General features: G+C 37.6%; 1 protein-coding gene across 7 annotated transcripts in view; it reads left to right on the top strand.

The window, feature by feature from the left end:
• USP3 (ubiquitin specific peptidase 3) overlaps nucleotides 1-27,092 on the top strand; it is a 101,254-nt gene that overhangs the window by 53,833 nt on the left and 20,329 nt on the right. For all 7 annotated transcript variants that reach the window (XM_021094087.1, XM_021094102.1, XM_021094093.1 and 4 more), the window contains 4 exons: nucleotides 2,195-2,308; nucleotides 10,487-10,633; nucleotides 13,779-13,885; nucleotides 14,053-14,133. In XM_021094087.1, the coding sequence (XP_020949746.1) occupies nucleotides 2,195-2,308; nucleotides 10,487-10,633; nucleotides 13,779-13,885; nucleotides 14,053-14,133 (449 nt within the window). The remainder of the gene's footprint in view (nucleotides 1-2,194; nucleotides 2,309-10,486; nucleotides 10,634-13,778; nucleotides 13,886-14,052; nucleotides 14,134-27,092) is intronic.

The following is a 27,092-nucleotide window of genomic DNA, read 5'->3' as shown; positions in this document are numbered from 1 at the left end:
CACAGCATGCCAAAATATGAGGGAATATTAGAGCAGACATTGGAGCAGGGATAGAATGTTAGCACTAGCAGTGGTGTTTTAAGAGTTCGGTAGCAGCATGTAGGAAGAGCTGGAACATGCCTGCTTTTAAGGATGTGTCACAGTAATTGGTTAGAGGGAATAGCAGTGAAATGAGGAGGAAAAAATACATGTGCACAAAAGTTAAGGAAGAATAAGTATTATAGATGCATTAGTGTCATTTAGGGTTTAGTTACAAATTGCAGAAATTGCCTCTGGCCATCTTAGGCAGAAAAGGAATGTCTGTTGATTTTCACCCATTACTGGATGGGTAGAAACTCAGGTCTGGAGTCTAAGCACCCCCTAAGGATGTCTCATTAGGACTGCTGCCCAGTGCGACACCAAAGTTCCCACTGCCAGCACTACTTGAGTTGAGTGCTGGGTGCTGTTAATGCTGCCCCTGCCCTCCCAATGATGCTTTTTACCATCAGAGAGAATTTGGCATTGTCCCAGCTTCTTTGCATCCCTAACTCCTGCTTCACATGGGCAGTACCCAGGCCATGTACCTGAGTCCTGGCTGCAAGGGGGGTTGAGAAAGCAAGATCTGGCCTTTTTAGCTTCCATAGCAGGAGGTAGGATTTGATTTCCGCAAGACTCTTAAGGTGGCATTCATCAAACATAGGAAGAGGGTTCAGGTACTAGGAAGTAAAAAATACAATTTGTATCTCAGGAATCTGCTGGATAACCAGGGTTGAAAAAGAAGACACTGAGATTCTCTGAAATACCAGATTATGAGTTGGTAGGTAGTTGTCTTGACAGATAGAGTCACTGAAGTAGAGGAGGTATATCAATTTACCTACATGCATAGAAAACCTAAACTAACAGTGACTTAAACATTCATGGTTTAGGAGTTCCTGCTGTGGGACAGTGCGTTAAGAATCTGACTGCAGAGGCTTGGGCTCCCACCTGGCTCAGTGAGCCAAGGATCTGGTATTGCTGTTTCTGTGGCCCAGGAACTTCCAGAACCTGTGCATGCGGTCAAAAACAAACAATTCAACCAACCAAACAAAAAACCCCTGGTTTATTTTCTCATGTAAAAGTTGGAGGTTATTCATTTGGCTTTGTTGCACACCATCATGAGGCTCCTTCTAGCTGTCTGTCCCACATCCTTAGGGTGAGGCTCTCATCTACACAGTCCACGATGGTGCTGGAACATCACCATTTCATCCTCATTGTAGCTGGAAGGAGAAGGAAGGGCTAATAAGAAGGCCCACTCTTTCTCTTCAAGTAAATTTCTCACAAGTGGGACATGCTCAAAGTTTTTTATTGCAGGAGCTCAGGTGCCAAGAAAAATGCGGACGTTCTGTTTCTGTGAAAGAAGGGGCGAATGGATATTGGGAAGCAGTAGGGAGAGTCCAGTAGGAAATTCCTGTTGGAACCTGGAAACACCTGAATAAAAGTGGTCATGAGAAAAAACTTGCTCTTATTTTATATCATGTCATGTGATGCCAGGTCAAGTCATATCTTTTTAGGGCTGAACCTGCAGCATATGGAAGTTCACAGGCTAGGGGTTGAATTGGAGCTGCAGCTGCCTGCCTATACCACAGCCACAGCAATGCCAGATCTGACCACCTCTGCAACCTGTGCTGCAGCTTGCGGCAGTGGCAACGCTGGATCCTTTAACCCAGTGAGTGAGGCCAGCGATCAAACCTGCATCCTCATGGATGCTAGTCAAGTTTTTAACCCGCTGAGCCACAATGGACCCCCAAAACTGGCTTTTAGATTTGGATTTGAGAGTTAATGAGAGGAGCAGTCACACCCTGGGTCTAGGAAGTGCTCCTGTGAGGGTCAAGAAGGAGACATGCAGGAGGTAGAAAAAGGGGGTCTGTTACCTAAGTTTTTTTCAAATGTACATTCTTAAGTAATTTGGGTTATAATCTATCCATTGCTTTATTATATAAGTATGGCAGTACTTTGGCAACTCAGAGTTCACCATGTGGTTAAACACTAGTTTTGTCAGTAATTACTGCTATTTATATGGTTTTTTGAGATGCTCTTACTTAAGAGTTAGTTCAGAAGAGACCAAACCCTTTTTATATTTTCGTTTTTCTTATGAATTTTAAACAGTTGGACATTGTATGTTGAAATAGTAGCCTCTCGCTAATGCTGAGGGTGTTACCATCCTTTCCTTTTCTAGGTCTTTGGTAGAAGAGTTTAGGAAGACACTCTGTGCTTTATGGCAAGGGAGCCAGACTGCATTTAGCCCGGAATCCTTATTTTATGTTGTTTGGAAGATTATGCCAAATTTTAGGTAAGTATTATTTAATGAAGTTCTATTTAAAACATTAATATTAGTCCTTATATTGTTCCTGAAACAATTTCCAATGAAGTGGTGGTATTCTAAATAATACAGACTGGTGGTTTTTTTGTTTTGCTTTTTTTTTTTTTTTTTTTTTTAAGAGCAGAAGTTGGATATGTCTGACTAGACAAATGTGTTTAAATAATACACAGATCTTAGAAATGTCTGTAACAGAAGGTAGGGCATTTTGTTGTTATAAAAATAAAGCCCTTAGAAATAGCTTATATGAGCTCTAGGAAAACACAATGGACAAAATTTGATTTTTTTTTTCAAAATCTTATGAACAGTAATTATCACATACATGTTGTTGTTTCAACTAAAAAAAAAAAATCCAAATTTAATCAGCAGAAAACTATGGTATTGTATTCAGTGTTCTGAAGACCTTAAAAGACCTTAGAAGTCTGTTGGGATTCACCTTCCAGAAGGTAACAGTGCTAACAAAGCATTGTTAACAGATCACCTCCTAATGTGGCTGTAGCGTCACCATGTTCTCCTTGCTCTTTATCTGGTTTCACTTGAGTAGGCAAACAGCCCTGCTGTCAGAGAGATCTATGGCCTCTCCTAGCCTAGTCATCCCTGTAGGTAACAGCAGATTTGAAGCACTGCAGGTGTTTGACAACAGCCTTTGCCACCTTCTGCTGATTTTATCCTTCTGAAGCAAGTTCTGGTTCTTATTAGTCATGATTTTGGCACCTAATTTATATCCCTCTCCTTTTTTTAAAACCAGCATGCTGTAGTAAAACTTAGCAGTATATCTTGCTGTGTTGCCTAATGTGGTTTAGATATATTGATAGTATAAAGAAATATTTAAGGGGTAATAACTTCAAAAACTGTAATTTGTTGCCTTTCTAAAGAGATTAGCCTTGAGGAATAGATGTCATTGACAGTTGCCCCTGGTCTTTGTTTTGAAGGAAACTTCTTTTATGTTTCATGTCCTTTTAGTCTCCTCTCAGGAGAGACTAATTTTTTAGGAATATTAGAATTTCCTGACTCTAAATAGGAAGGGTAGAAATAGCAAAGTTACTGCTAATCAAGTTTGGACTTTATATAAAATTTCTAGCAATCACCTAGTTAGACTCTTGATAGCAATTTAATCTTTGTGTTTCATTATTATATAAAATAGCTTCTTCTGTTTATTGAATGTTTGTTATGTGCCAAGCACTTTAGATATTTTATACTTGATCTTCATTAAGAAACAAAAAATTCCCATCAAGCTAGGAAGTGTTATCCCCATGTTAAAGACAAAACTGAGACAGATGAGCAGTTATTCAGTCTTACATATCTATTAGGTATTAGGACAAGAATTAGAACTCAGGTCTCATTGTGTTGGTCAGTGATAGATATGTTGATAGTAATTTGATCTTATGCTCAAGTGAGCCTACCAACTACCTTTATACTGATAGTATTCTACCTGTTTCCCATGGTGACTCAGTTCCCTCTTTCTTTTTTTTTTGTAATTTTTATTATTTTTCATGGAGTTCCCTTGTGGCACAGCAGTTTAAGGATATGGCGTTGTCACTGTAGCACCCCAGGTTGATACAGTGGTGTGGGTTCAATCCCTCGCCCAGTATCTGCTACATGCCACAGTGTGTCACGTTCCCCCCCACCACCACCACCAAATTTAAACAAAATTTTTTAATCTTATTTTTATTTATTTGTTTGGCCATAGTGTGCAGCAGCTTAATGTGGGATTTCAATTCCCAGACCAGGGATTGAGCCTGGGCCACAGCAGTGAAAGCACCAAGTCCTAACCAACCATAAGACTACAAGGAAACTCCTCCCTCACTCTTCAGAAACAAGAAAATTTTCATTCAGTAGAATTCTGATTTTCATCTGTCTGCCTACATTTCTGCCTTTTCTAGTTTCTTTAGCCCAGCTATGAACATGATTTAGTTTTTAGTTGTTTAATTATGCATATTCTAATATCCCTACCAATGAAGGGAAAGAACCTTTGGGAAAAGTAACCAGGCTGAGAAATTTGGCATGGAGTTTCTGGAGTGATTCCTAGTACACATGAATTCTTAGGTTTCTTCAATGACTGATCAGAATAGGATGTCTGTATTTTCTTAGCATGGCTTTCTCTTTCTTCCATAATGATTCACATTGTTTCCCATTTTTCATGTAATCAAAGAATAATTTTCTCTTGGTTAGATCTAAATCTTGAGATTATATCATGGATAAGGCTGTAGTGCTGGGTCACTGCACAATGCCCAGGTGTGAGGCAGGGAGGTAGGGCTTTCTTCTTATAATTGTTACCTCTATTATGTGCACAGGGTAAAGTTCTTATAATGTGCCTAAGTGGAAATTGATTGAGTTTTGAATTATGATTTTAATAGTATTTATAATCCCAAAGTAAAATTTTTTTGAAGTCTAGAAAGCCCATTTTCCTTGATTAACATATGACCATATCTAGGGAATTTGATCCCTTGAAATGAAATAGGAGGACCCTGAAAGAAGTAAGAACGACTTTCATCTATTAAATAAATGCAGGAAAAAAAATGCCCTGAATGTAATCAACAGCTTTGGACATAGAAATCATCAAAGTTCTTCTTTCTCTTTTCCTACTCAAACCAAAATCTAGTTACTTAGTAGGGAAACTATTCCTGAGTTTGAACTTCTCAATATATATAGATCTACTTGCCATCTTCTTATGGCTTCCTAGTATGCCCCGCTTTTCCCATCGTTTCTTTAAAAATACCTTAAAGTTTATTTTTACATTATTTAAGTATTTATTTTTGCTGCGCCTGTGGCATATGGAAGTTCCTGGGCTGGGAATTGAACCTGTACCACAGCAGTGACATGAGGCCCTGCAGTGACAACACCAGATCCTTAACCTGCTCCTTAAAGTTTATTTTTAGGAGACAAAATACACTTGGTTCAAAATTTCAAAAGGTCAAAAAACTATACACAATGGAAATTTTTCTTTTACTCTGTTTCCCATCCATTGATTTTCTTGGGAGCAACCATAGTTACTAGATTTTTCTATCGCCTTTCAGTGATCTGATCTTTGAAATAGATCCTTTCAAAGATCTATTTAACTTAGTAATAATCTTTTTTGAGTGATTGTAAATAGATAACTTGACAAAATATGATGCTATTGATATTTTATAAGTAAACAATACAAGTATAATTCTTAAGGGCCTTAGGACTTTCGGAATGTGAAATGAGCACCGGTTTCAACTTAAAGTCACCAGCTGCATCAGCCCCTAGCAAGAGAGTCAGCCAGGCAGTGACTTCTTCTCTCCAGCTATGAAGTCCTAGATGATGTCTACTTCCAACATAAGCCGCTTCATTTACACTGAAAATCTGTTGTTTGGTGTAGCCACCTTATTACTGATCTTAGCAAGATCTGGATAACCTGCTGCTTCATATCACACTTGTGTTATGATGATGGCTTACTTTCCTTAAACTTCATTAATCAAGTTCTGCTAGCTTCAGACTTTTCTTCTGCGGATTCCTCACCTCTCTTAGCCTTCATAGAATTGAGAAGAGTTCAGGCCTTGCTCTGGATTAGGCTTTGGATGGAGGGAATGTTGTGGCTGGTTTGATCTTCTCTGCAGGTCACTCCAGCTTTCTCCCTATCAGCAGTAGGTTTTCTTTTTTTTTCTTTTTTTTTTTTTTTTTATCAATCATGTCCTTATTGGAGTAGCACTGTTTTTTTTTTTTTTTTTTAGCCTTGGCATGTGGAAGTTCCTGAGCCAGGGATCAAATCTGCACCACAGCAGCAACCCAAGCCATTGTACTGACAATACCGGATTCTTAACTTACTGTGCTGCAGGAGAACTCCTTGAGTAACACTTTTGATTTCCTTCAAGAACTTTTCTTTTGTATTCACAGCATGGCCAACTAATTCTCACAGTGCAAGAGAATTCACTGTGCTTAATCATTTCTAGCTTTTGACTTAAAATGAGAGACGTGTGACTCTGCCTGTCATTTGAGCACTTGGAGGCCTTTTTAAGATTATTAATTGGCCTTATTTCAATTTTGTTGTGGCCCAGGGAATAGAGAGCCCCAAGAGAGGAAGAGAGACAGTGGAAAAGCTGGTCAATGGAGCAGTCAGAACACAAAAAACATTATTAAGTTCAGTGCCTTATGTGGGTGTGGTCTGCAGTACCCTAAAACAATAGTAACATCAAAGTTCCCTGAGATCAGATCACATTAAAATATTGTGAGAATTATCAAAATGTGGTAGAGACACAAAGTAAACAAATGTTAGAAAAATGGGGAGTTCCCATCGTGACACAGTGGAAACAAATCCAACTACTATTCATGAGGATGCCGGTTTGATCCCTGGCCTCATTCAGTAGGTTAAGGATCCAGCATTGCCATGAGATGTGGTGTAGGTCGCAGAAGCAGCTTGGGTCTGGCGTTGTTGTTGCTGTGGTGTAGGCCAGCAGCTATAGCTCCGATTTGACTCCTAGCCTGGGAACTTCCATGTGCCTCGGGTGTGGCCCTAAAAAGCAAAAAAAAAAAAAAAAGGGGGGGGGGCAAAGAAAAATGGCACTAATACACTTACTTGCTCTTGTTGCCACAGACCTTTGATTTGTAAAAACATTGTATCTGCAAAGCACAATAAGGCGAAGTGCAATAAAACTCTAGTTCTAACTAGGAGTTTTGCTGTTGTATATTTTTTGGGTATATTTGTACACAAAATTATATTTTTCATTTTCTTCTAGATATTTTTGTCTAGAAGAAACTCAGTCATGATTGATGTCTCACATTGGATAGGAATAGCTATGTTAACTGAGTTTGGTTTTGCAGATAATTTGGACAAAGCAGTAACATATTTTAAATGTTATTGTTGAACGAAGGTGTTTCCTGGTGGCTCAGCAGATTAAGGGCCTAGCATTGTCACTGCTGTGGCTTGGGATACTGCTATGGTGCAGATTCAATTCACCTGCCACAGGTGTGGCCAAACAAAACAAAGTAAAAACAGGTGAAATTAAATGAACAGAACCTAAAATTCTAATGTATCCTGGGTGTTTTAGAAGAAGTTTTTTCTAGAGTGAGAGTTTGATTCTGGAGAGGCGTATCCTTTTCAGTATTGGTCTTTGCCATTTTACACTGAATGCTCTGGTCCCGCCAAAGCACAAAATAGTAGTGCACAGCAGTGTGTCACAACTGTGCATGTTGGAGCCTCACAAGAGTGCTTGTGTGTGCCTGTATTACTTGGTATCTGTTTTATTATTTGGAATGCCTGCCTTTCACCTAAGCAGTAGCATTTTCTTTGTTTTTTATTGGAACATTTCTTTAAGATTTGGGTAAATACAGCTTGCGTCATTGTGCCAAAACTTAGAAAGAGACAGTTGCCCCCGTGTTCCTATACACTGTGCCTCTGCAGTGTCTTTCTCAGCCCCCTCTTTCAGAAGGGATGCCTCATGGTGTTCTAGGCATTTTATATTTCCAGTGTGCTCTTCAGTGGTTATTTCTTATAGCATTTTTATGACAGATTTTCTGTAGACATTAAGGAGGAGGTAACCCTTATCTGAGGCAATAAACAAGTGAATATAGGAAAGTGTTAAAATTGGATCCACCATTATCTCCCTCTGTCTTCATTTCTCTCTTAATTCAGATACCAGTTGGTTCTTCATAAATCCATTTCCTCACTAATTCACAAACAGCTGTTTGGGTGACATCTCTGAAATAATTTGTATAGAAAACTTAAGCACTGCACCGTATGTGAGGAGTGTTTCTTTTAACGTTACCAAACAAGAGAAACCTAATTAACTATGGAGGAAACTCTGAAGTCCAGATTGTATAATTGGGAAATAATTGAAAAGATAACTGAAGTTTGTTGAATTTAACATACTGAATAATTATGAAGACTTTCAGATAAATCAATGAAAGTTTTCATTTAAATGCTTAAAAATGGTATTGTAAATAGCTCCTTAGAATAAGAAAAATTTCCTAGTCCTAGAAGAAACTTTTTCGTTTCTGCTTGAAGATCACAAATTGAAACAGATGCCTATAACTTAACTTTAAAAAAAGCTGAGCGTTCCATGATCTCACATAGGTCAACAAATTATTTCTAATGGTAAAAGAAACACCAGATGTATTTTGACATAAGAGAATCATGGTGTGGTTGGAAATAATTCATTAATGATTTAAAACAATTTAGGCGGATTGTTTCAAAAGGGATGGAGATGTTTTTGGTGAAAATGCAAATTGATATAGCCAAGATACTGGCTTTCATGAAGTCCATTTTAGAAAATTATTAGATGTTAGGTTATTTTGGTGAGAAAATAAAACATTTTTTATATGTGTTAGAATTTCAGATATGACCTGAAATACTAATCTTATGTTTGAGTCATGAAAAAAAAATGTTGTATTGGAAAAGTTTAAAGCACATCCTTAGATAAAGGAACTACCAACTTTTGACTATGAATTTTTTTTTTTTTTTTGTCTTTTTGCTATTTCTTTGGGCCGCTCCCGCGGCATATGGAGGTTCCCAGGCTAGGGGTCGAATCGGAGCTGTAGCCACCAGCCTACGCCAGAGCCACAGCAACGCGGGATCCGAGCCGCGTCTGCAACCTACACCACAGCTCGCGGCAATGCCGGAACCTTAACCCACTGAGCAAGGGCAGGGACCGAACCTGCAACCTCATGGTTCCTAGTCGGATTCGTTAACCACTGCGCCACGACGGGAACTCCCTTGACTATGAATTTTAATATTTTTATTCATAAGTCTTAGAGGGAATACTTGAACACGTATGTTGATAATTGGTTGCTAAGTAGTTTAGAAAAAGTTGCAGTGATATGCCAAAGTGACTTCTGATTTAAGTTCCATTGATTAGGCAGATCATTGCCGTAATTTATAATTTATAGGAGAAATTTTAGGAAAAGGGAAACTCTGCTTAAAAGAAATTTTGTTTATGGAACCACTATCTAGAAGAGTGGTGGAAGTTTTGACTCAAGACCAGACCAGAAAACTTAAGAAGCTCCCATATGGCAAAATGTAGGCTTTCTTGCCTATCCATGGTGTTATGAATATTTTAGATATTAGCATTGCTTGATTTATCTACATAAACCTCTATGACCTTCTACTGTACCAGCTTCATTTTTTCCATCACATTTCATTACTGTTCACTTGTTATTGATTTATATTAGCATAAAATTCCACTTAATTTCCTCACTGAATATAGTGTAAGAAGTAATCTGAGAATATTTTGCTGTATATATTCAGGTTTTAGGCTAGAGCATAATTGTGTATGAGTCAGTGCATTTTTACAGTATTTATTTACATAATGTCTTTTGAGTAAGAGATTAGGGTGTAAGCATAGAAACATTAAGCATCTTTAACTCTTTAGATAAAATTTTTCTTGGAGTTCCCATCATGGCTCAGTGGGTTAATGAATCTGACTAGGAACCATGAGGTTGTGGGTTTGATCCCTGGCCTTGCTCAGTAGGTTAAGGATCTGGCGTTGCCATGAGCTGTGGTGTAGGTCGCAGACGTGGCTCGGATCCCGCTTTGCTCTGGCGGATCCCGCTTTGCTCTGGCGTAGGCCAGTGGCTACAGCTCCAATTCGACCTCTAGCCTGGGAACCTCCATATGCCGCAGGTGTGACCCTAGAAAAGACAAAAAGACAAAAAAAAAAAAAATTTTTTTTCTTCCTTTCAGCCAGTGTTTAAAAATGAGTATCTTTCAACCTAAAGATTTAGTTTTAAATTCCTTATTTCTTAGAGTGGTGGTTTAGACCTAGTTTTCTAAGGGTAAGATGTGGAATTTTAACATTTGAGAGTCTTCTGATAGGCCATGTGGAAAACGGAAAGATGTGTGCATCCAGGAGACGTGGGTATAGTTCCATCTCTGTTACTCTGTCATAGGACTTTAGGCATGTCACCCTTTTTTTGCCCCTCGGTTTGCCTCTTTGCTAAAGTGAGATCAGTTGAGATCACCACAAGTCCAATTAATTCTAATAGTCCGTGTTTTCAGACTTGTTTTTAAGTAGTGGAATTCTGTCTTGATGGTAGTTTTATGTATAAAACATGAAGGAAATGAAGTTGAGGGATTCGGGAACTCACTGTGTTCCCAGTGAGCACAGGGCTGCAGTGCTTCCCTGCACTTCAGCCTTCTCTGTGTTTGGAGTGGGCAGGCAGAGCCACACAGTGACTGTTTCTGTTTGTGCCCAGGGGCTATCAGCAGCAGGATGCCCATGAATTCATGCGCTACCTGTTAGACCACCTGCACTTGGAACTCCAGGGCGGTTTCAATGGGATCTCCCGCTCATCAATTCTGCAAGAGAATTCCACTCTGTCTGCAAGTAACAAATGTTGCATGTAAGATTTAGCTTCCTTTTGTTTTATGGGAAGACCTCAGAGGTTTCTATGGACATTACTATTAGATTTATAATGGAAGATGGAGAGTTTTCCTGGACTTTTGATGAAACTTTTGTGCACTTGAACTTTGTGATCACGTGGACTAGCATATGCCTCCTGTTTCCCTTCTGGAGGCATCTTGTATTTGCATCCTGGTGTAGTTCTCATGGTTATTTGCTATAGATTAAACTTGAGAAAATAATAGAAAATATTTGTACAGTTTAGCACTTAAAATTTTTCTTCAAATGTATTGAATAATGGATGGGAGACTTAATTGTCATATATTAAAATAATTGTTCACTAATAACAAAGGCTTACAATTTTTTTGAATGCAAATTTTCCAAAAGCCCCATTTTGGACTTAAATTTTCCTGAGGTGTATCTGTTCCTTTATCAAATTGAGGCATTTTTAAGTTCTCAGAGTTTTTTCTTGCCTCTATATATGAACAAAACAGCCTTTTGGGTTGCTTTACCAGGTACTAATACCCCAAAATATACATGGAGATCAGAACATTTATTTTGCTGAGGGAGAGATGATTGGCTTTTATTTCAGCTTGGATTTTGGTTAATTGTCTCCTTTTATTCAAATTTTTGATTTATAAGACGAACTCCCCGAAGAAAGAAGGACAAGAGTAAGTAATATACATGAGTCACTGTAGTATTACAGTGGTCCATAAATCTGATTTCACATAATTTCTGTCTTTTTAATGACACAGCACTCTCATAGCTAATCTGATCATTGTATCATAAGGGCAATCAATATGAATTGCCACACTTCTTAAAATGTTTGACCCTCCAGGTCCTAGTAGTTGTGATTCGAATTAGAATCTACTACACATCATGAAGGAAGGACATGTGATCTGGTAAAACTGTCCTTGCTGCTAGCACCAAATTGAACATAGTATTAAATGAAAAATTCTGTTTTGTATTTTATGATGGTATATTCATACACAAAGGATATTGAGCTAGTCTCTATCAAGGATACAATGTGTGAAGTGAGAGGGTATTTGTGTGTGTGTATATATATACACATATATATAATTTATTATTTTACTTGATTCCCAAAATACCCTTATGGAATCACATTAGTGACAGGATGTTCTTTTATTAACTAATGAGCTTTTTTAGCGTTAATCCATACCCTTTATGATATTTTAAAGAAGACCAATTGTTAGTTCCATTAGTGAGTTAGGACCATAAAAATTATCAAATATTCAAAATCCATGTTTCCTTATATTTCCTTAAATTTGCTGGTGGATGCATTTTAGGATCTGAGGATCATATTTGCTAAAGCTACAAAAAAAAGAGTTCCTGTGCAGTACTTGTATTTATTCATATAAACATGTTGAACCCTGCTGAAAGTGGCCATGGGGGTGGTAGAAATAAATAGCCAGTGTATTCTTTTTAATATATAGCAAATCATAAGTCCCAATATAAAGGACCTTCACAGCATAACAGCCTGTTCAAGTAGCCAATATTTACACATTTTGGTATGCAGTTATAAGATAGAACAGTGGTTTTGAAAATTACTTGTGAATCTTGTTTTAAGTCACTGTATACCTAAACTTCATGCCATACGCATCAGAGAGCCAAGACTTGATGAGTATCTTTTTCTCAAAGGAAGAAATTATAAAGGAAGGACATTAGGTTTTTAAATGTACTGCTTTTTAATAAAGCAATTTTCTATTTTAATTAAAGACAGCAGAGTATGTAAACATCAGTGTGAAAAGATCAGTCACAGTCCCTTTATTTTCAGTAGGTTTTTTTTTTTTTTTTGTATATCCTTTGTTTATGACACATTAAATCTAAAACCTCAAACGGTCATTATGTATATTCCCTTTTTAAATTTTCTAAAGTGATTGATATATCTTACGAACAACTTAAAAAAAAAAAAGCTACAGTATATTTGTTTTGCCATTAGGAAGGAAGCCCTTTCGTAGAAAAGGAAGCAAACTTGTAAAATGATGGAATTAATCAGGGAGGTTTTGCCTGTCTCATTATTGCAGTAGGATTGGCTTGGGGCAACTGAATGTGTGCTTCAGTGTGTTAGGAGTATTTTACTTAACTTTTTAAACCTCAGCGTCCTGGTCTGTGAAATGAGATAATTGTATCTATCTCATGGAGCTGTTGTGAGGATTAACTGATGAGAATGGAGCCTGGCTTGTAGCTAGTGCTGTACAATATAAGCACTTGCTAATCATGTTGCCACTGGTGCACTTTCTTTGCTGTTCTTGTGTCTATTCTGTGTCCATAATGAGGCATGCAGTGCAGCTGTCAAAGAGTGAGGTACATGTTCAGAATATATACGTACTAAGGGGAAAAAAAGAAAAGCAAGAGGCAGTTATGAACCCAGTTATTATGCTAATCAAGTAGGCTTAGAACACTCTAAGGGCTAACTTTTTGGTTAAGCACTTATCTAAAAACACGTATAGTCTCATTTCATTGTCACTCCAGGCCTGGATGTTGCTACTATTTTACAGTTGGCTAAGGTGAGGCACAGAGAGGTTAAATAACAAAACAAGTTTTTTTGTTGTTGTTGTTGTTCTTAAAGTGCTGTACACACTTTTGATCTCCACAAGGGAATTGATAGTAACATCCAGCACTTCGATTGTGAAGTCATACCTCCACCAGTAATTACTAAATATGCATTAAATTTACCTCTTTCCCCCCAAATCTTACCATCTAAGAAAATCTAAAACCATCTTTCATTGAGGTTGTTTAAAGTCAAGTAACTGAGAGAGCTCCCTGTAAATATGAGAGATCTTGCAAAGGCTCCAGTGTAAGGGAATTCCCTCTTTTCTGAGGAGTGTATTGGAGGTCCTTTTGCCCTGAGTACAGACACGTTTGTGATCTCTCTGCTAGTACAGGCAGTGTTCAGGATTGGAGGAGAGGTGGATGGGGGTGAGGGGAGGCCAGCCAGTGACTTAAACCTTTTATTTAGTGTATGTCTACTTAGCTTTGAAGTTTTTGTATTATTTTATAATTAATTTAAATGACTATAAATAATATATATATTCCCCAAAAGGCAGTCCCCTCTAGGATCTTTGAAGCATTTATTTTGGGTGTTTTTTAACTGAGATGTTTTCTTGTGTGGTGATTTTCTTTAGAAATGGAGCATCTACAGTTGTCACGGCTATATTCGGAGGCATTCTCCAAAATGAGGTTAACTGCCTCATATGTGGGACAGAATCTAGAAAGTTTGATCCATTCCTAGGTAAGACATATATGGCATGTGGAGATATGGTATAGTATTAAAATAGCAACAACTTTAATATTTCCTTTGAAAATTAAGATAGTAAAGAAATCAATCTTTAAAAATAACATCAAATTTTGAACTTATTTTTTGATGCCTTTAACAGTTCTCTGTTTTCCTATTTCAAGACCTTTCATTAGATATTCCAAGTCAGTTCAGAAATAAGCGCTCTAAGAATCAAGAAAATGGACCAGTTTGTTCATTACGAGGTAAAGATTTTTTAATATTCTAGAATTCTTTTCCCCCTTGAAGCAGCTGGATAGATTTTATAAGCTTCATCTGTATGCCCTATGTTGTTAACTGTTCTCATGAATTTGTGTTACAACTTAACAAAAGTCAAACCTGAATGAATTTTCCTATTAAAAAAATTCTGTTTAGCAGGACTGCCTACCAGAGATATTAAGTCAGGCACAAGATATTTCTCATCTTTCCCCCTTTTTAATACTGATTTTAAAACTGAAAGTCTGTAACAAAACTTTTTCTGACCTAATGAAAAAGAATTTATTCTATGCATATTCTACTAGTATCCAGAGGAAGAGAGACACTTGGCATTTTATCAATTGTCATTTACCCTTTTATGTGACTAATAATTTGAGAATTCTGTTGATGATACATACAATTGTTGGCTAAGCTTGAAGCCTTGCTTTTAATTGCAAGATTATTAAAATTCACATTTGAGAGAGTTTTGAACAGGTTTTTTCCTTGCCTTTAGTCAAAGCAAAAGACTTGTCCTTGACCAACCACTAAAATGACCAATTGTACTTTTAAGTCGTAAAAAGAAAAAACTAGGCTAGAAAAAACAAAGAGGATATAGTATATGTTCTGTCATTAAGTACCTCTTCACTGAAGGCAAAGAACAGAATTTCTATCCTGAATTGCATGTACACTAAAAATAATTCTTTTCTTCAACTGTTTTAGGAGGACTGTCTTAATGATTAATGTACATATAATCTTTTCTTACAAAATAGAAGATTCTGTTGGTCTAAAACTGCACTAATAAAGCAACCATGAGTCACATGTGCCAGTTAAATTCAAATTAGTCAAAATAAAATTTAAAACTCAGTTTCTTCAAACTCACAGATTTCAGAACCAATCTTAGGGTTACCATAGGTTAAACCATTGTTGGGAGGAAGAATTGTGGGGGGAGGGAGTTGGAAATAACACACGCACCACTGTGTAAAACAGGTGATTACTGAAAACCTACCATATATAGTCCAGGAAAATCTACTCAAGTTTGTAATACCCTATATGGGAAAAAAGAATGGATATATTTATATGTGTGACTCATTTTTGCTCTACACCTGAAACCAATAAAACATTGTAAATCAACTATATACTTCAATCAAATTAAAAAAAAATAAAATCCAGTTAAACTAGCCATGTTTAGAGTGCTCTGTAACCACATGTGGCTAGTGGCTACTGTATTTGTTAGCAGAGATGCAGAACAGTTCCATTATTACAAAAATTTCTGTTGGAAATTGCTTCTGTAGAGTCAAATTATCCTGCAAAATGTATATGAAAACATTTGTGGATGCTTTTAGTTTGTTCCCACAGTGTTTTCTCTTCTGAACCGGGTTACAGAAGAAATTTAAGGAAACCCTATCCACTCACCCCTATAATATATGGCTTCAGTATGTTTCTCCAAAGCTGTTTTTGGCCTTTTTGAGATTAAAAAAAATCACAGTATACTTGCCAGAAAATTCAAATCACTTTCCTTTTACATCTATGGCATGTGAATACAGACTAACTTAATAATAAAACAAACATTGGATCATTTAGAGAGGAAATTAGATAAGAAAAACAAAAGTATCCAAATTTAAGGGAAGAGGTAAAATTGTCACTCTGTGCAGATGACGTGTCAATTTATATATATATATATATATATAAATATAAATATATATATATATATAAAACCCTAAAGATGCCACACAAAAACTACTGGAACAGATAAATGAATTCAACAGGGTGGCAGGATATAAGGTTAACATACAGAAATTGGTTTATAATAACAATGAAATATCATAAAGGGAGTATAAAAAGCAGTATTTTTAAAAATCATACCCCCCAAATAAAATACTTAGAAATAATCTTGACTAAGGATATTAAAGACTTAAATGCTGAGAACTATACAACATTATTTAAGAAAAATGAAGATGAGTCAAAAAATGGAAAGATATCCTCCTTTGCTTCTTAGATTTGAAGAATTAATATGGTTAAAATGGCCATAAATACTGAAAGCAATTTACAGATTTAATGTGACTTCTACCAAATTACCCTTGACATTTTTCACAGAACTAGAACAGATAATCCTGAAATTTATATGGAATCATAACTGCCAAACAATCCTGAGGAAAAGAACAAAGCTAGAGGCATAACCCTTCCAGACTTTAGACAATACTACCAAGCTACAGTAATCAGAATGGTGTGATATTGGCATCAAAACAGACATATTGGTCAGTGGAACAGATTAGAGAGCCCAGAAATTAAACCCACACATCTGTGGTCAGTTAATCTCTGACAAAGGAGACAAGCATATAGAGTGTGAAAAAGTCTCTTCAGCAAGGGGTGATGGGAAAGTTAGCCATATTTAAATCAATGAAGCTAAAATGTACCTTCTCACCATACACAAAAATAAACTAAAAATAGCTTGAAAACTTAAACATGTGACATGATGCCATAAAACGCCTAAACGAGAACATAGGTAAAACATCCTCTGACATAAATTGCAGCAATACTTTCTTAGGTCAGTCTCCCACAACAATAGAAATAAAAGCAAAAATAAACAAATGGGACCTAATCAAACTTACAAGCTTTTTCAAAACAAAGGAAACCATATACAAAATGAAAAAAACATCTATAGAATGGGAGAAAATATTTGCCAACAATGCAACCTACAGGGCTTAGCTTCCAAAATATAGAAACAGCTCAGGCAACTCAATAACAACAAAAAACCCAATCGAAAAACTGGTGGAAGACCTAAGTGAACATTTCTCCAAAGACGACATACACATGGCCAATAGGCTCATGAAAAGATACTCAACATTGCTAATTATTAGAGAAGTGCAAATCAAAACTACAATGAAGTGCCAACTCACACTGGTCAGAATGGCCATCAAGTCTACAGATAACAAATGCTAGAGCGGTGTGAAGAAGCGGGAACCCTCTTGTATTGTTGGTGGGAATGTAAGTTGGTACAACCACTGTGGAAAACATTATGGAGGTTCCCCAGAAAACCAAAAATACAGTTGCCATATGAACCAACAATCCCATTCCTAGGGAATATATCCAGGCAGACCTTTCATTGAAAAAGATACATGCTCATAGGAGCATTATTCACAATAGTCAAGACATGGAAACAACTAAATGTCCATCAGCAGATGAATGGATAAAGACGATGTGGTACATATACACAATGGAATACTACTCAGCCATAAAAAGAACAAAATAGTGCCACTTGCAGCAACATGGAGATTATAAAGAGATTATTGTACTAAGAGAAGTCAGTCAGAAAGGGAAAGATAAATACCATGTATCACTGATCATATGGAATCTAAAATATGACAAATGAAATTTACTCATGAAACAGACTCAGAGACACAGAGAAGGGACTTGTGGTTGCCAAGTTGGGGGAGTAGGGGAAGGATGGATTGGGAGTTTGGGTTTAGCAGATAGAAATTATTACATATAGGATGGATAACCAACAAGGTCCTATTGTACAGGGAGCTGTGATAAACCATAATGGAAAAGAATTTTTTGTTTGTTTGTTTTTAGAAAAGGAGAAAAGCCCTATTATTAGAGGAAAAGACATGTTCTTAATTTGAAGCACTAATGACTTCCCATTACAGTTAGGAATCAGACAGAAGTACTGATACTGTGGGAGGAAGCACCAGCAAAAAAAGAAATATGAATGAAAAATGAAGAGGAAAGACCACAGTATCTATGCATACCTAGTATATTTGAAGATAATCAGTTGGAAGTTATGAAACAATGTTTAATAGTAACTTACCTCCAGAAAGCAGGACTGGGCAAGAGACCTGCTTTTCTAGCCCTCTTTTTTTTTTTTTCTTTTTCTTTTTGGCTGTCCCATAGTATGAGGAGTGGCCCATTATGATCCCTGTGCCCAGGGATCAGATTTGAGCCACAGTTGTGACCTACACTGCATTCTGTGCCAATACCAGATCCTTTAACCCACTGTGCTGGGCCAGGGATTGAACCTGAGTCCCAGTGCTGCAGAGATGCCACTGATCCCATTGTACCACAGCAGGAACTCCTCTAGCCCTCAATTTAAAAAGAAAATAATTTGATAAGTAAATTCTGGTGAAGTAGAGCTAAAAAGTTTAGTAAGATGGCCAATAAAAAATAAATAGGCAAAAAAAAATTCGCTTTCCTATACGTAGCAGAAGATCCTATTCACAGTTGCAGTAAAAAACTCAATACTACTTAAGAATAAATTTAATGAGAAATATGCAAGACTTAGATGAGGAGGTTATAAAAGTTTATAAAAGACAGAAAAAGTCAGAATAAATGGAGCCATGTGATATTCTTGGATGGAAAGACCCAATATAATAGAGGTGCCAGTTTTTCCCCAAGTTACTCCCTAAATTTATTCTTTTTTTTTTTTTTTTTTTTGCTATTTCTTGGGCCACTCCCGCGGCATATGGAGGTCCCCAGGCTAGGGGTTGAATCAGAGCTGCAGCCACCGGCCTACGCCAGAGCCACAGCAACGCTGGATCCGAGCCACGTCTGCAACCTACACCACAGCTCACGGCAATGCCGGATCGTTAACCCACTGAGCAAGGGCAGGGACCAAACCCGCAACCTCATGGTTCCTAGTCGGATTCGTTAACCACTGCAGGAACTCCCCTAAATTTATTCTAATTAGTTCAGAATTTCTTCTATAAGCAGATATTCTTAAAAGGAACTACACAATTTTAAAAACAAAGGTAATGGAACAGGAAAAAGATGAATTAGGTAGTGTCCCAGAAGTGTTAATTTAGCAGGTGCTGGTGCAAAAATGTGTATATGGGAATTTACTGTATGGCAAAGAAGAAACTTCAGATCAGTGGAGAAAATAAGAAATTAGTCAATAAATGGTATTAATGTAGATGAAAATTCATGTGGGAAACATTAATCCCTATTTCATATCTTTTCCCAAATTAATTTGAGGCTTCAAGATTTAGTGTGAAAAATAAAAGCACAAAGACATTATAGGAAAACATCTTTTTGATCTTGTTGTAGGAGAGAGAGCTTTCTAACTCTGCCACCAAGGCCAGAAATTCATATATTTAACTGCTTAATGGTAAAGATGCCATAACAAAGTAGAAAAGGAGATGCTAAACTTGAAACAAATATTTGTAACATACATGGAATAAAAGTACTTGGGCAAATATATGAATAAGAAAAAGAAATGCACATGGTCAGTTTAACATCTGGAGAAATACTAAGTCTCACTTATATTCAAGAAAGTTTAAATTAAAGTAAGTTTGGTCAAAATGATAAAGATAATATCCATTGTTAATGAAAGTTTTGTTAAGCCAGCACTTATATTGGTGTTAGGAGAAAAACTGGTACAGTTGTTTTTGGAGGGTAGTGAGCTCTATTTTTTTTTTTTTTTTTTGTCTTTTGCCTTTCCTAGGGCCACTCCTGTGGCATATTGAGTTCCCAGGCTAGGGGTCTAATCGGAGCTGTAGCCACCGGCCCACACCATAGCCACAGCAGCGCGGGATCCAAGCTGCGTCTGTGACCTACACCACAGCTCACGGCAACGCCAGATCATTAACCCACTGAGCAAGGCCAGGGATTGAACTCATAACCTCATGGTTCCTAGTCGGATTCGTTAACCACTGCGCCATGATGGGAACTCCAATGAGCTCTATTTTTAATACACATTTTTTTAGACATAGTAGTTTCACTTGCAAATATGGACAACATATGTAAAAGATACTCAATGAAACACTGTTACTGCAAAAAAAAATCAAAAACAGTTTTTATGGCCACCAGTAGGGCATTGGTTTAATACATTGTGTGCTGTATAACATTTACGAAAGATGAAACTGACCAATAGCTAGGCCAGAGAAAGATACCTACAAAATATTACAGAGTCAAACACTATCCATGGAAGTATATAGAATTATTCTGTGAATTCTTCCATTTGTATAGGATTCAGATATATATGCATCTAGATTCTCAAGCAGTGTACATCTTCCATTCACAATGATTATCTTACTGGGGAGTAGGATTCAAAAAGGAATGGGACTGGGACTATTTTTTTATCTCTTTTATATTGTTTGAGTTTTTAAACCTATTTTATCACCTTTATATATTTGTTTTGGGGAAATTAAAACAAGTTAATCATACATAGTTCCCCATTACTGCTGTGTTAAATTTACATAGTGCGTAAAGTGACTTCAACAAACCAGTTTTATTCCCTACTGGCTATAGGGATGCTATTTAATGGTCTATATAATGTAAAAGACTAACACCTGTGAAACCTTTAAGACTTTTAAGAGTTTCAGAAACCTTTAAGAATCTTAAGAGTTTCAGAAATCACGATGGCATATATGTGTATTTTTTCCACATGAAATGCAGTAAGTACAAATGAAAAAGTTAAGCAGTTTCCTCAGATCCTTGATGAGTGGTGTGCAGGTAAGTAGAGAACAAAGCTTGGTTGAGACATGAGTGCTGGGTGCCTAGTAGACTGTTCATTGGCTCTGTGACTCACTTCCATATATGATCTCGGAGATGAAATGCGTATTTATGCTGCTGAAAAATATTAAACTGTAGTAAATTTCAGCGTCACTCAGGCTTTTCAAATAGGATACCAACTATCAAATCTGAATGTCAAGGAATTGCTATATCTCAGCTGTCTTCCTTTTAAAGAAATGAGGATAGTTCTCTACCAATCTAGTTAGGATTAATAATGTTTATTTAAACTCCCTAGAGGCTGCCCCCAGCTAGGAGTCTTCTGACCTGCTCATTGTCTGGGTACATCAGTAGATGTGGGCTCCTGTGCCTGTCCCAGCAGCAGAGAGAGGTGTGAGAGCACAAAAAGAGCCCTTAGAGGCAGTTGGGGCCACCATATTTTAAAAATGAGTGTTGAAAAACTAGGCTAAGTTTGTATTGCTCGTTTATGAATTGTCTATTGGCCTTTCATGTCTTCTGTTCCATTGTGGTTTATCACATATGGCCTCATAGGAAAAGGAGGGAATTCTGCATTATCTTGGGCATAAGTCAAGTGTAGACAACTTGGTGGTCACTCTGTAAATTTAAGCTTCTCGGAACGACAGGGAGGAAGAAAAATATAAAGAAAGAAAATGTCGGAAAGCAAAAAGATGCTGGGGAAGGCGAAAAGAACCTGCGTTGGGTTGGCAGGAAGATGAGGTCTGGAAGGTTGCTGGAGGGGAGGTGCTTTGTTTTCAGAAAAGGAGCAGGATGATGCAGAGCTGAGGCCAGGTGTGTGGAAAGCGGGTGGGGGCCTCCACATAAACAGAGTGCTGCGGTATGGCTTCAGATGCACCCAGTAGTGTCATGGCAGGAGGAGAAACCAGGGAGCAGTCCAGTACTCCTATGCATTTTACATTTTGGTCTCAAAAATGCAAGTGAGTTGCTGTGTAATGTTGATATATTCTCTTTTTCAATAATCTCAACATTTGTTAGGATGTATTTCTGAAATTAGAGGTTCTACATAAGTATCAAAGGAGACTTGTGCAGTGCCACCTGCTAGCTCATTAATACCCTCTAAGGACTGCATGCTTCCATAGACAGGAAAATGGTTCAGTGCAGGTTACATATAGGAAGAAAATGCTTCCCCACCATTATGCTTGAGGTCCCAAAGAAACTGTATATACTTGCATGCTTTAAAAACTGCTGCCTGGAGTCTTCCTTTTGGGGGCACTTACAGGTCTTGACACACCTTCAGCTACTAGGAACTATTAAAATAAGTCCCTGTTTAGACAATCACAAAGAACTGAGAAACAACCAAGAGCTAGGGCCTGGTTGAGCCATAAGGTTCATCTCCTACACAAAGTCCACTCCTTCAAGATTGGGAGAGACAGCTGTTGTATTTAATGCACAGAGTCAAGCAAAATGAACAGAGAGAAGAAACATATTCCAAATGAAAGAACAAGATGAAACCTCAGAAAAAGCTTAATCAAATAAAGATAAATAATTTATCTGGTTAAGAGTTCAAAACTGGTCGTAAAGATGCTCACCCATATCAGGGGATGAGTAGATGAACAACAGTGGGAACTTCAACAAAGAGAAAATTAAAATACCAAATATAGAAGTCACAGAGCTGAAAAATATCTGAACTGGAAAATACATACTTGATGAGGGAGAAAAGAGGATCAGTGAACTCAAGGACAGGGCAGTGGAAACTCACGCTATCGGTACAGCAAAAGAAAAAAAAAGGTAAGATAGCTTAAGGGACTTAAGGGACAAGGTCAGGTAGACTAACATTTACATCACAGGAGTCCCAGAAGGAAAAGAGAGAGATGGGGTAGAAAACTTATTTAAAGAAATAACTGTTGAAGGAGCTTGTGTGGTGCAGAATTCAGGTGAGACTGACAGCTGAGATACAGAGGAACTAGGCTGACTGCACCAGTGAGTAAGGCACAGGTCTAAGGTAATTTTTGGTAATATCCCATCTTTCCATCCAGAAATCTGGAAAAAGAGGACAACAGTCATAAGAATAGAGAAAGTTCATACATGATAAAAAGCCATCTCTTGACGAGTAGCTACCCAAGTATTCTACCCAGGGGAGCCTGTTTTGCATTTGGAGCAAGACAGGATTGAGGATCTTGTAGTTTTGGAAGAGCAAACAAGATGTCAGAGTAGAAGGACTTGAGCTTACCTCTTAATCACAAAGACACCCAAGTCACACTAATTGATGAGTAACCATTGACAAAGACAGGGAGCTTCTCAAAAAAGTTATTATACATCCAAAGACAAAGAAGAAGCCACAACAAGATGGTAGAAGGGGTGCTTTTGCAATATAATCAAATCCCATAGAAGCTGGGTAGGCAACCCACAAGCTGGAAAATAATTATATCACAGAGGTTATACCATAGGGGAGTTGCAAATGCCATGTCAGGCTCCCCAGCCTGAGGGTCTAGCATCAGGAGGAGGGGCCCCCAGAGCATTTGGCTTTGAAAGCCAGCAGGACTTGAACACAGGAGCTCCACAAGACTGGGAAATCAGAGATTCCACACTGGAGGATGCACATAAGGTTCCCTGTGCACTGGGACCCAGGGCAAAGCAGTGACTCCAAAGGAGCCTGAGAGAGACCTAATTGTGGACCTTGGAGGATTTCCTGGGGAGGAAGGAGTTAGCTGTGGCTCACTGTGGGGGCAAAGATACTGGTGGCAAGGTCCCAAAGAATATTTGTTAGAATGAGCTCTCCCAGGGGTCTCCATTTTGGCTGTACCCTACACCCTGCAGGCTCCAATGCTGGGATGCCTCAGGCTAAGCAACCAACAGAGTAAGAACACAACCCCCACCCATTAGCAGACAGGCTGCCTAAAGTCAGAGGCCAGAGCTGCCTGTAAGTACACTTCTTGACATGGCCTTGCCCTCCAGAGGGACAAAACCCAGCTCCACCCACCAAAGGGCAGACACACTCTCTCCCGCCAGGAAGCTTGCACAAGCCCCTGGACCAACCTCACCCACCAAGGGCGAGACACCAGAAGAAGGGGGACTACAGTGCTACAGCCTGTGGACTGGAGACCAGAAACACAGAAAGGTAGATAAAATGAGACAGCTGAGAAATATGTTCCAGACAAAGGAACAAGATAAAACCTCAGAAGAACAACTAAGTGAAGTGGAGACAGGCAACCTGCTTGAAGAAGAATTCATTGTAATGGTAGTAAAGATGATCCAAGATCTCAGAAAAAGAATCAAGGCACAGACTGAGAAGATACAAGAAATGTTTAACAATGCTATACCAAAACATTGTGGGAACCACAAACCGAAAAAGTGCAGTAGACACAAATTTTAAAAAAAGAAAAGGAAAAGAAATCCAAATCCAACACTACAGATAGCCATCAAATCACAACAACAAGAGGAAAGGAAGAAAAAGTCCAACATTAACAAACCCGAAATAAAATGGCAGTATGTAAACGTATGCCAATAATTACCTTGAATGTAAATAGATTAAATGCTCCAGCCAAAAGACACTGACTGGCTGAATGGCGACTAAAATAAGACCTGGATATATGCTGTCTACAAGAGACCTGCTTCAGATCTGGGGACAAATGCAGACTGAAAGTGAGGGGATGGAAAATGATGGTCTATGTGAATGGAAATCAAAAGAAAGCTGGAGTAGCAATACTCATATCAGACAAAATACAGTTTAAAATAGTGGTACAGGGGACAGAGAAGAACACTACCTAATGATCAAGAGGTCACTCTGAGAAGATGTAACAGTTGTAAATATATATGCACCCAACATAGGAACACCACATTATATAAGGCCACTGCTAACAACTCTAAAAGGAGAAATCATCAGTAACACAATAATAGTGGGGGACTTTAACACTTATATCAAGAGATCATCCAAAGAGAAAATAAAGAAACACAAGCTTTAAATGACACATTAGACCAGATAGACTTACTTGATGTTATAGAACATTCCATCCAAAAGCAGCTGAATACACATTCTTCTCAAGTGCACATGGAACATTCTCCAGGATTGATCACATCTTGGGCCACAAATCAAGCAGTAGTAAATTTAAGAAGACTGAAATCATACCAAGTATTTTTTCTGACCACAACACTATGAGACTAGAAATAACCAAAAGAAAAAAAAAAAAAACTGCAAAGATAACCAAACACATGGAGGCTACACAATATGCTACTCAATAACCAAGGGATCAGTGAAGAAATCAAAGAGGAAATCAAAAAATACCTAGACACAAATGTCAATGAAGACACAATGATCTGAAACCTGTAGGACACAAAAAAAGTGGTTCTGAGAGGGAAGTTGATGGCAATACAATCTCACCTCAGGAAATAAGAAAAATCTCAATGAACTTAACCTTACACCTAAAGCAATGAGAAGGAACAAACAAAACCCAAAGTTAGTAGAAGAAAAGAAAGCATAAAATCAGAGCAGAAATAAATGAAATAGAAATGAACACAACAATAGAAAAGATGAACAAAATTGATAAACTTTTTAAAAAATAATTTTTATGTTTTTCCTATTATAGCTGGTTTACTGTGTTCTGCCAATTTTCTACTGTACAGCAAGGTGACCCAGTCACACATGAATGTATACATTCTTTTTCTCACATTATCATGCTCCATCATAAGTGACCAGATGTAGTTCCCAGTGCTAAACAGCAGGGTCTCATTGCTTATCCATTCCAAAGGCAAGTTTGCATTTATTAACCCCAAATTCCCAGTCCATCCCACTCCCTCTCTCTCCCCCTTGGCAACCACAAGTCTGTTCTCCAAGTCCATGATTTTCTTTTCTGTGGAAAGGTTCATTTGTGCCACATATTAGATTCCAGATATAAGTGATATCATATAGTATTTGTCTTTCTCTTTCTGATTTACTTCACTTAGTATGAGAGTCACTATAGTTCCATCCATGTTGCTGCAAATGGCATTATTATTCTTTTAATGGCTGAGTAGTATTTGATTGTGTATATATATCACATCTTCTTAATCCATTTTCTGTCAATGGACATTTAGGTTGTTTCCATGTCTTGGCTATTGTGAATAGTGCTGCAATGAACATATGGGTGCATGTGTCTTTTTCAAGGCAAGTTTTGTCTGGATATATGCCCAAGAGTGGGATTGCTGGGTCATGTGATAGTTCCATGTATAGTTTTCTAAGTTACTGCCATACTGTTTTCCATAGTGCTTGTAATTTACATTCCCACAAACAGTGCAGGAGAGTTCTCTTTTCTCCACACCCTCTCCAGCATTTGTTATTTGTGGACTTATTAATAAATGGACATTCCGATAGGTATGAGGTGGTACCTCATAGTAGTTTTGATTTGCATTTCTCTAATAATCAGTTACGTTGAGCATTTTTTCATGTGCTTGTTGGCCATCTGTATATCCTCTTTGGAGAAATGTCTTTTCAGGTCTTTTGCCCATTTTTCAATTGTGTTGTTGATGATAAACTTTTATTTAGACAGACTCATCAGGAAAAAAAGGGAGAGGGCTCAAATCAATAAAATTAGGAATGAAAAAGGAGAAATTACAACTGACACCACAGAAATACAAGGGATCATAAGGCACTACTACAAGCAACTATATGCCAATAAAGGACAGCCTAGAAGAAATGGACAAATTCTTAGAAAGGTACAATCTTCCAAGACTGAACCAGGAAGAAATTGAAACTGTTGAAGGACCAATCACAAGTACTGAAATCCAGGACCAGACCGCATCACAGGCAAATTCTATCAAACATTTAGAAAAGAGTTAACACCTATCCTTCTGGTAGTCTTCCAAAAAATTGCAGATGAAGCAACACTCCTAAACTCTTTATATGAGGCCACCAGCATCCTGATAACCAAAACCAAAGATACCACAAGAAAAGAAAATTACAGGCCAATAATACTGATGAATATAGTTGAAGAATCCTCAACAAAATATTAGCAAACCACATCCAAATATATGTTAAAAAGATCATACACCATGATCAAATGGGATTTACCCCAGGGATGCAAGGATTCTTCAATATCTGCAAATCAATTAGTGTGATATATCACATCAACAACTAAAAAATAAAAACTGTATGATCATCTCAATAGATGGAGAAAAAGCTTTTGACAAAATCAACATCAATTTCTGATAACTCTCCAGAAAGTGGGGATAGAGGGAACATACGTCAACATAATACAGGCCATATATGAGAGACCTACAGCTGACATCATTCTGAATGGTGAAAAGCTGAAAGGATTTCTTTCTTACCAGGGATAGCAGTAGCATAAATAGTTAATGCATTAAATTATGGTGGCTCACACCACAGTACTAGTAGTGGATGTAGTAAGAAGTGGTCAGATTCCATATGTATTTTGAAGATAGAATTGAAAGAATTTGTTGATGGGTCAGAAGTGAAAATGAGAGAACTCAAGGATGACTATAGTATACTTAGAATGTAGTCGGATTTCACTGAGAGAAGACAACCACAAGAAGAACCCTTTGGGGGGATAGGTAT

The sequence above is a fragment of the Sus scrofa genome, chromosome 1, assembly GCF_000003025.6.
Source record: "Sus scrofa isolate TJ Tabasco breed Duroc chromosome 1, Sscrofa11.1, whole genome shotgun sequence".
NCBI lineage: Eukaryota > Metazoa > Chordata > Mammalia > Artiodactyla > Suidae > Sus > Sus scrofa.
Note: the sequence above shows the minus strand (reverse complement) of the source record. Positions and strands in the feature narration are given on the sequence as shown.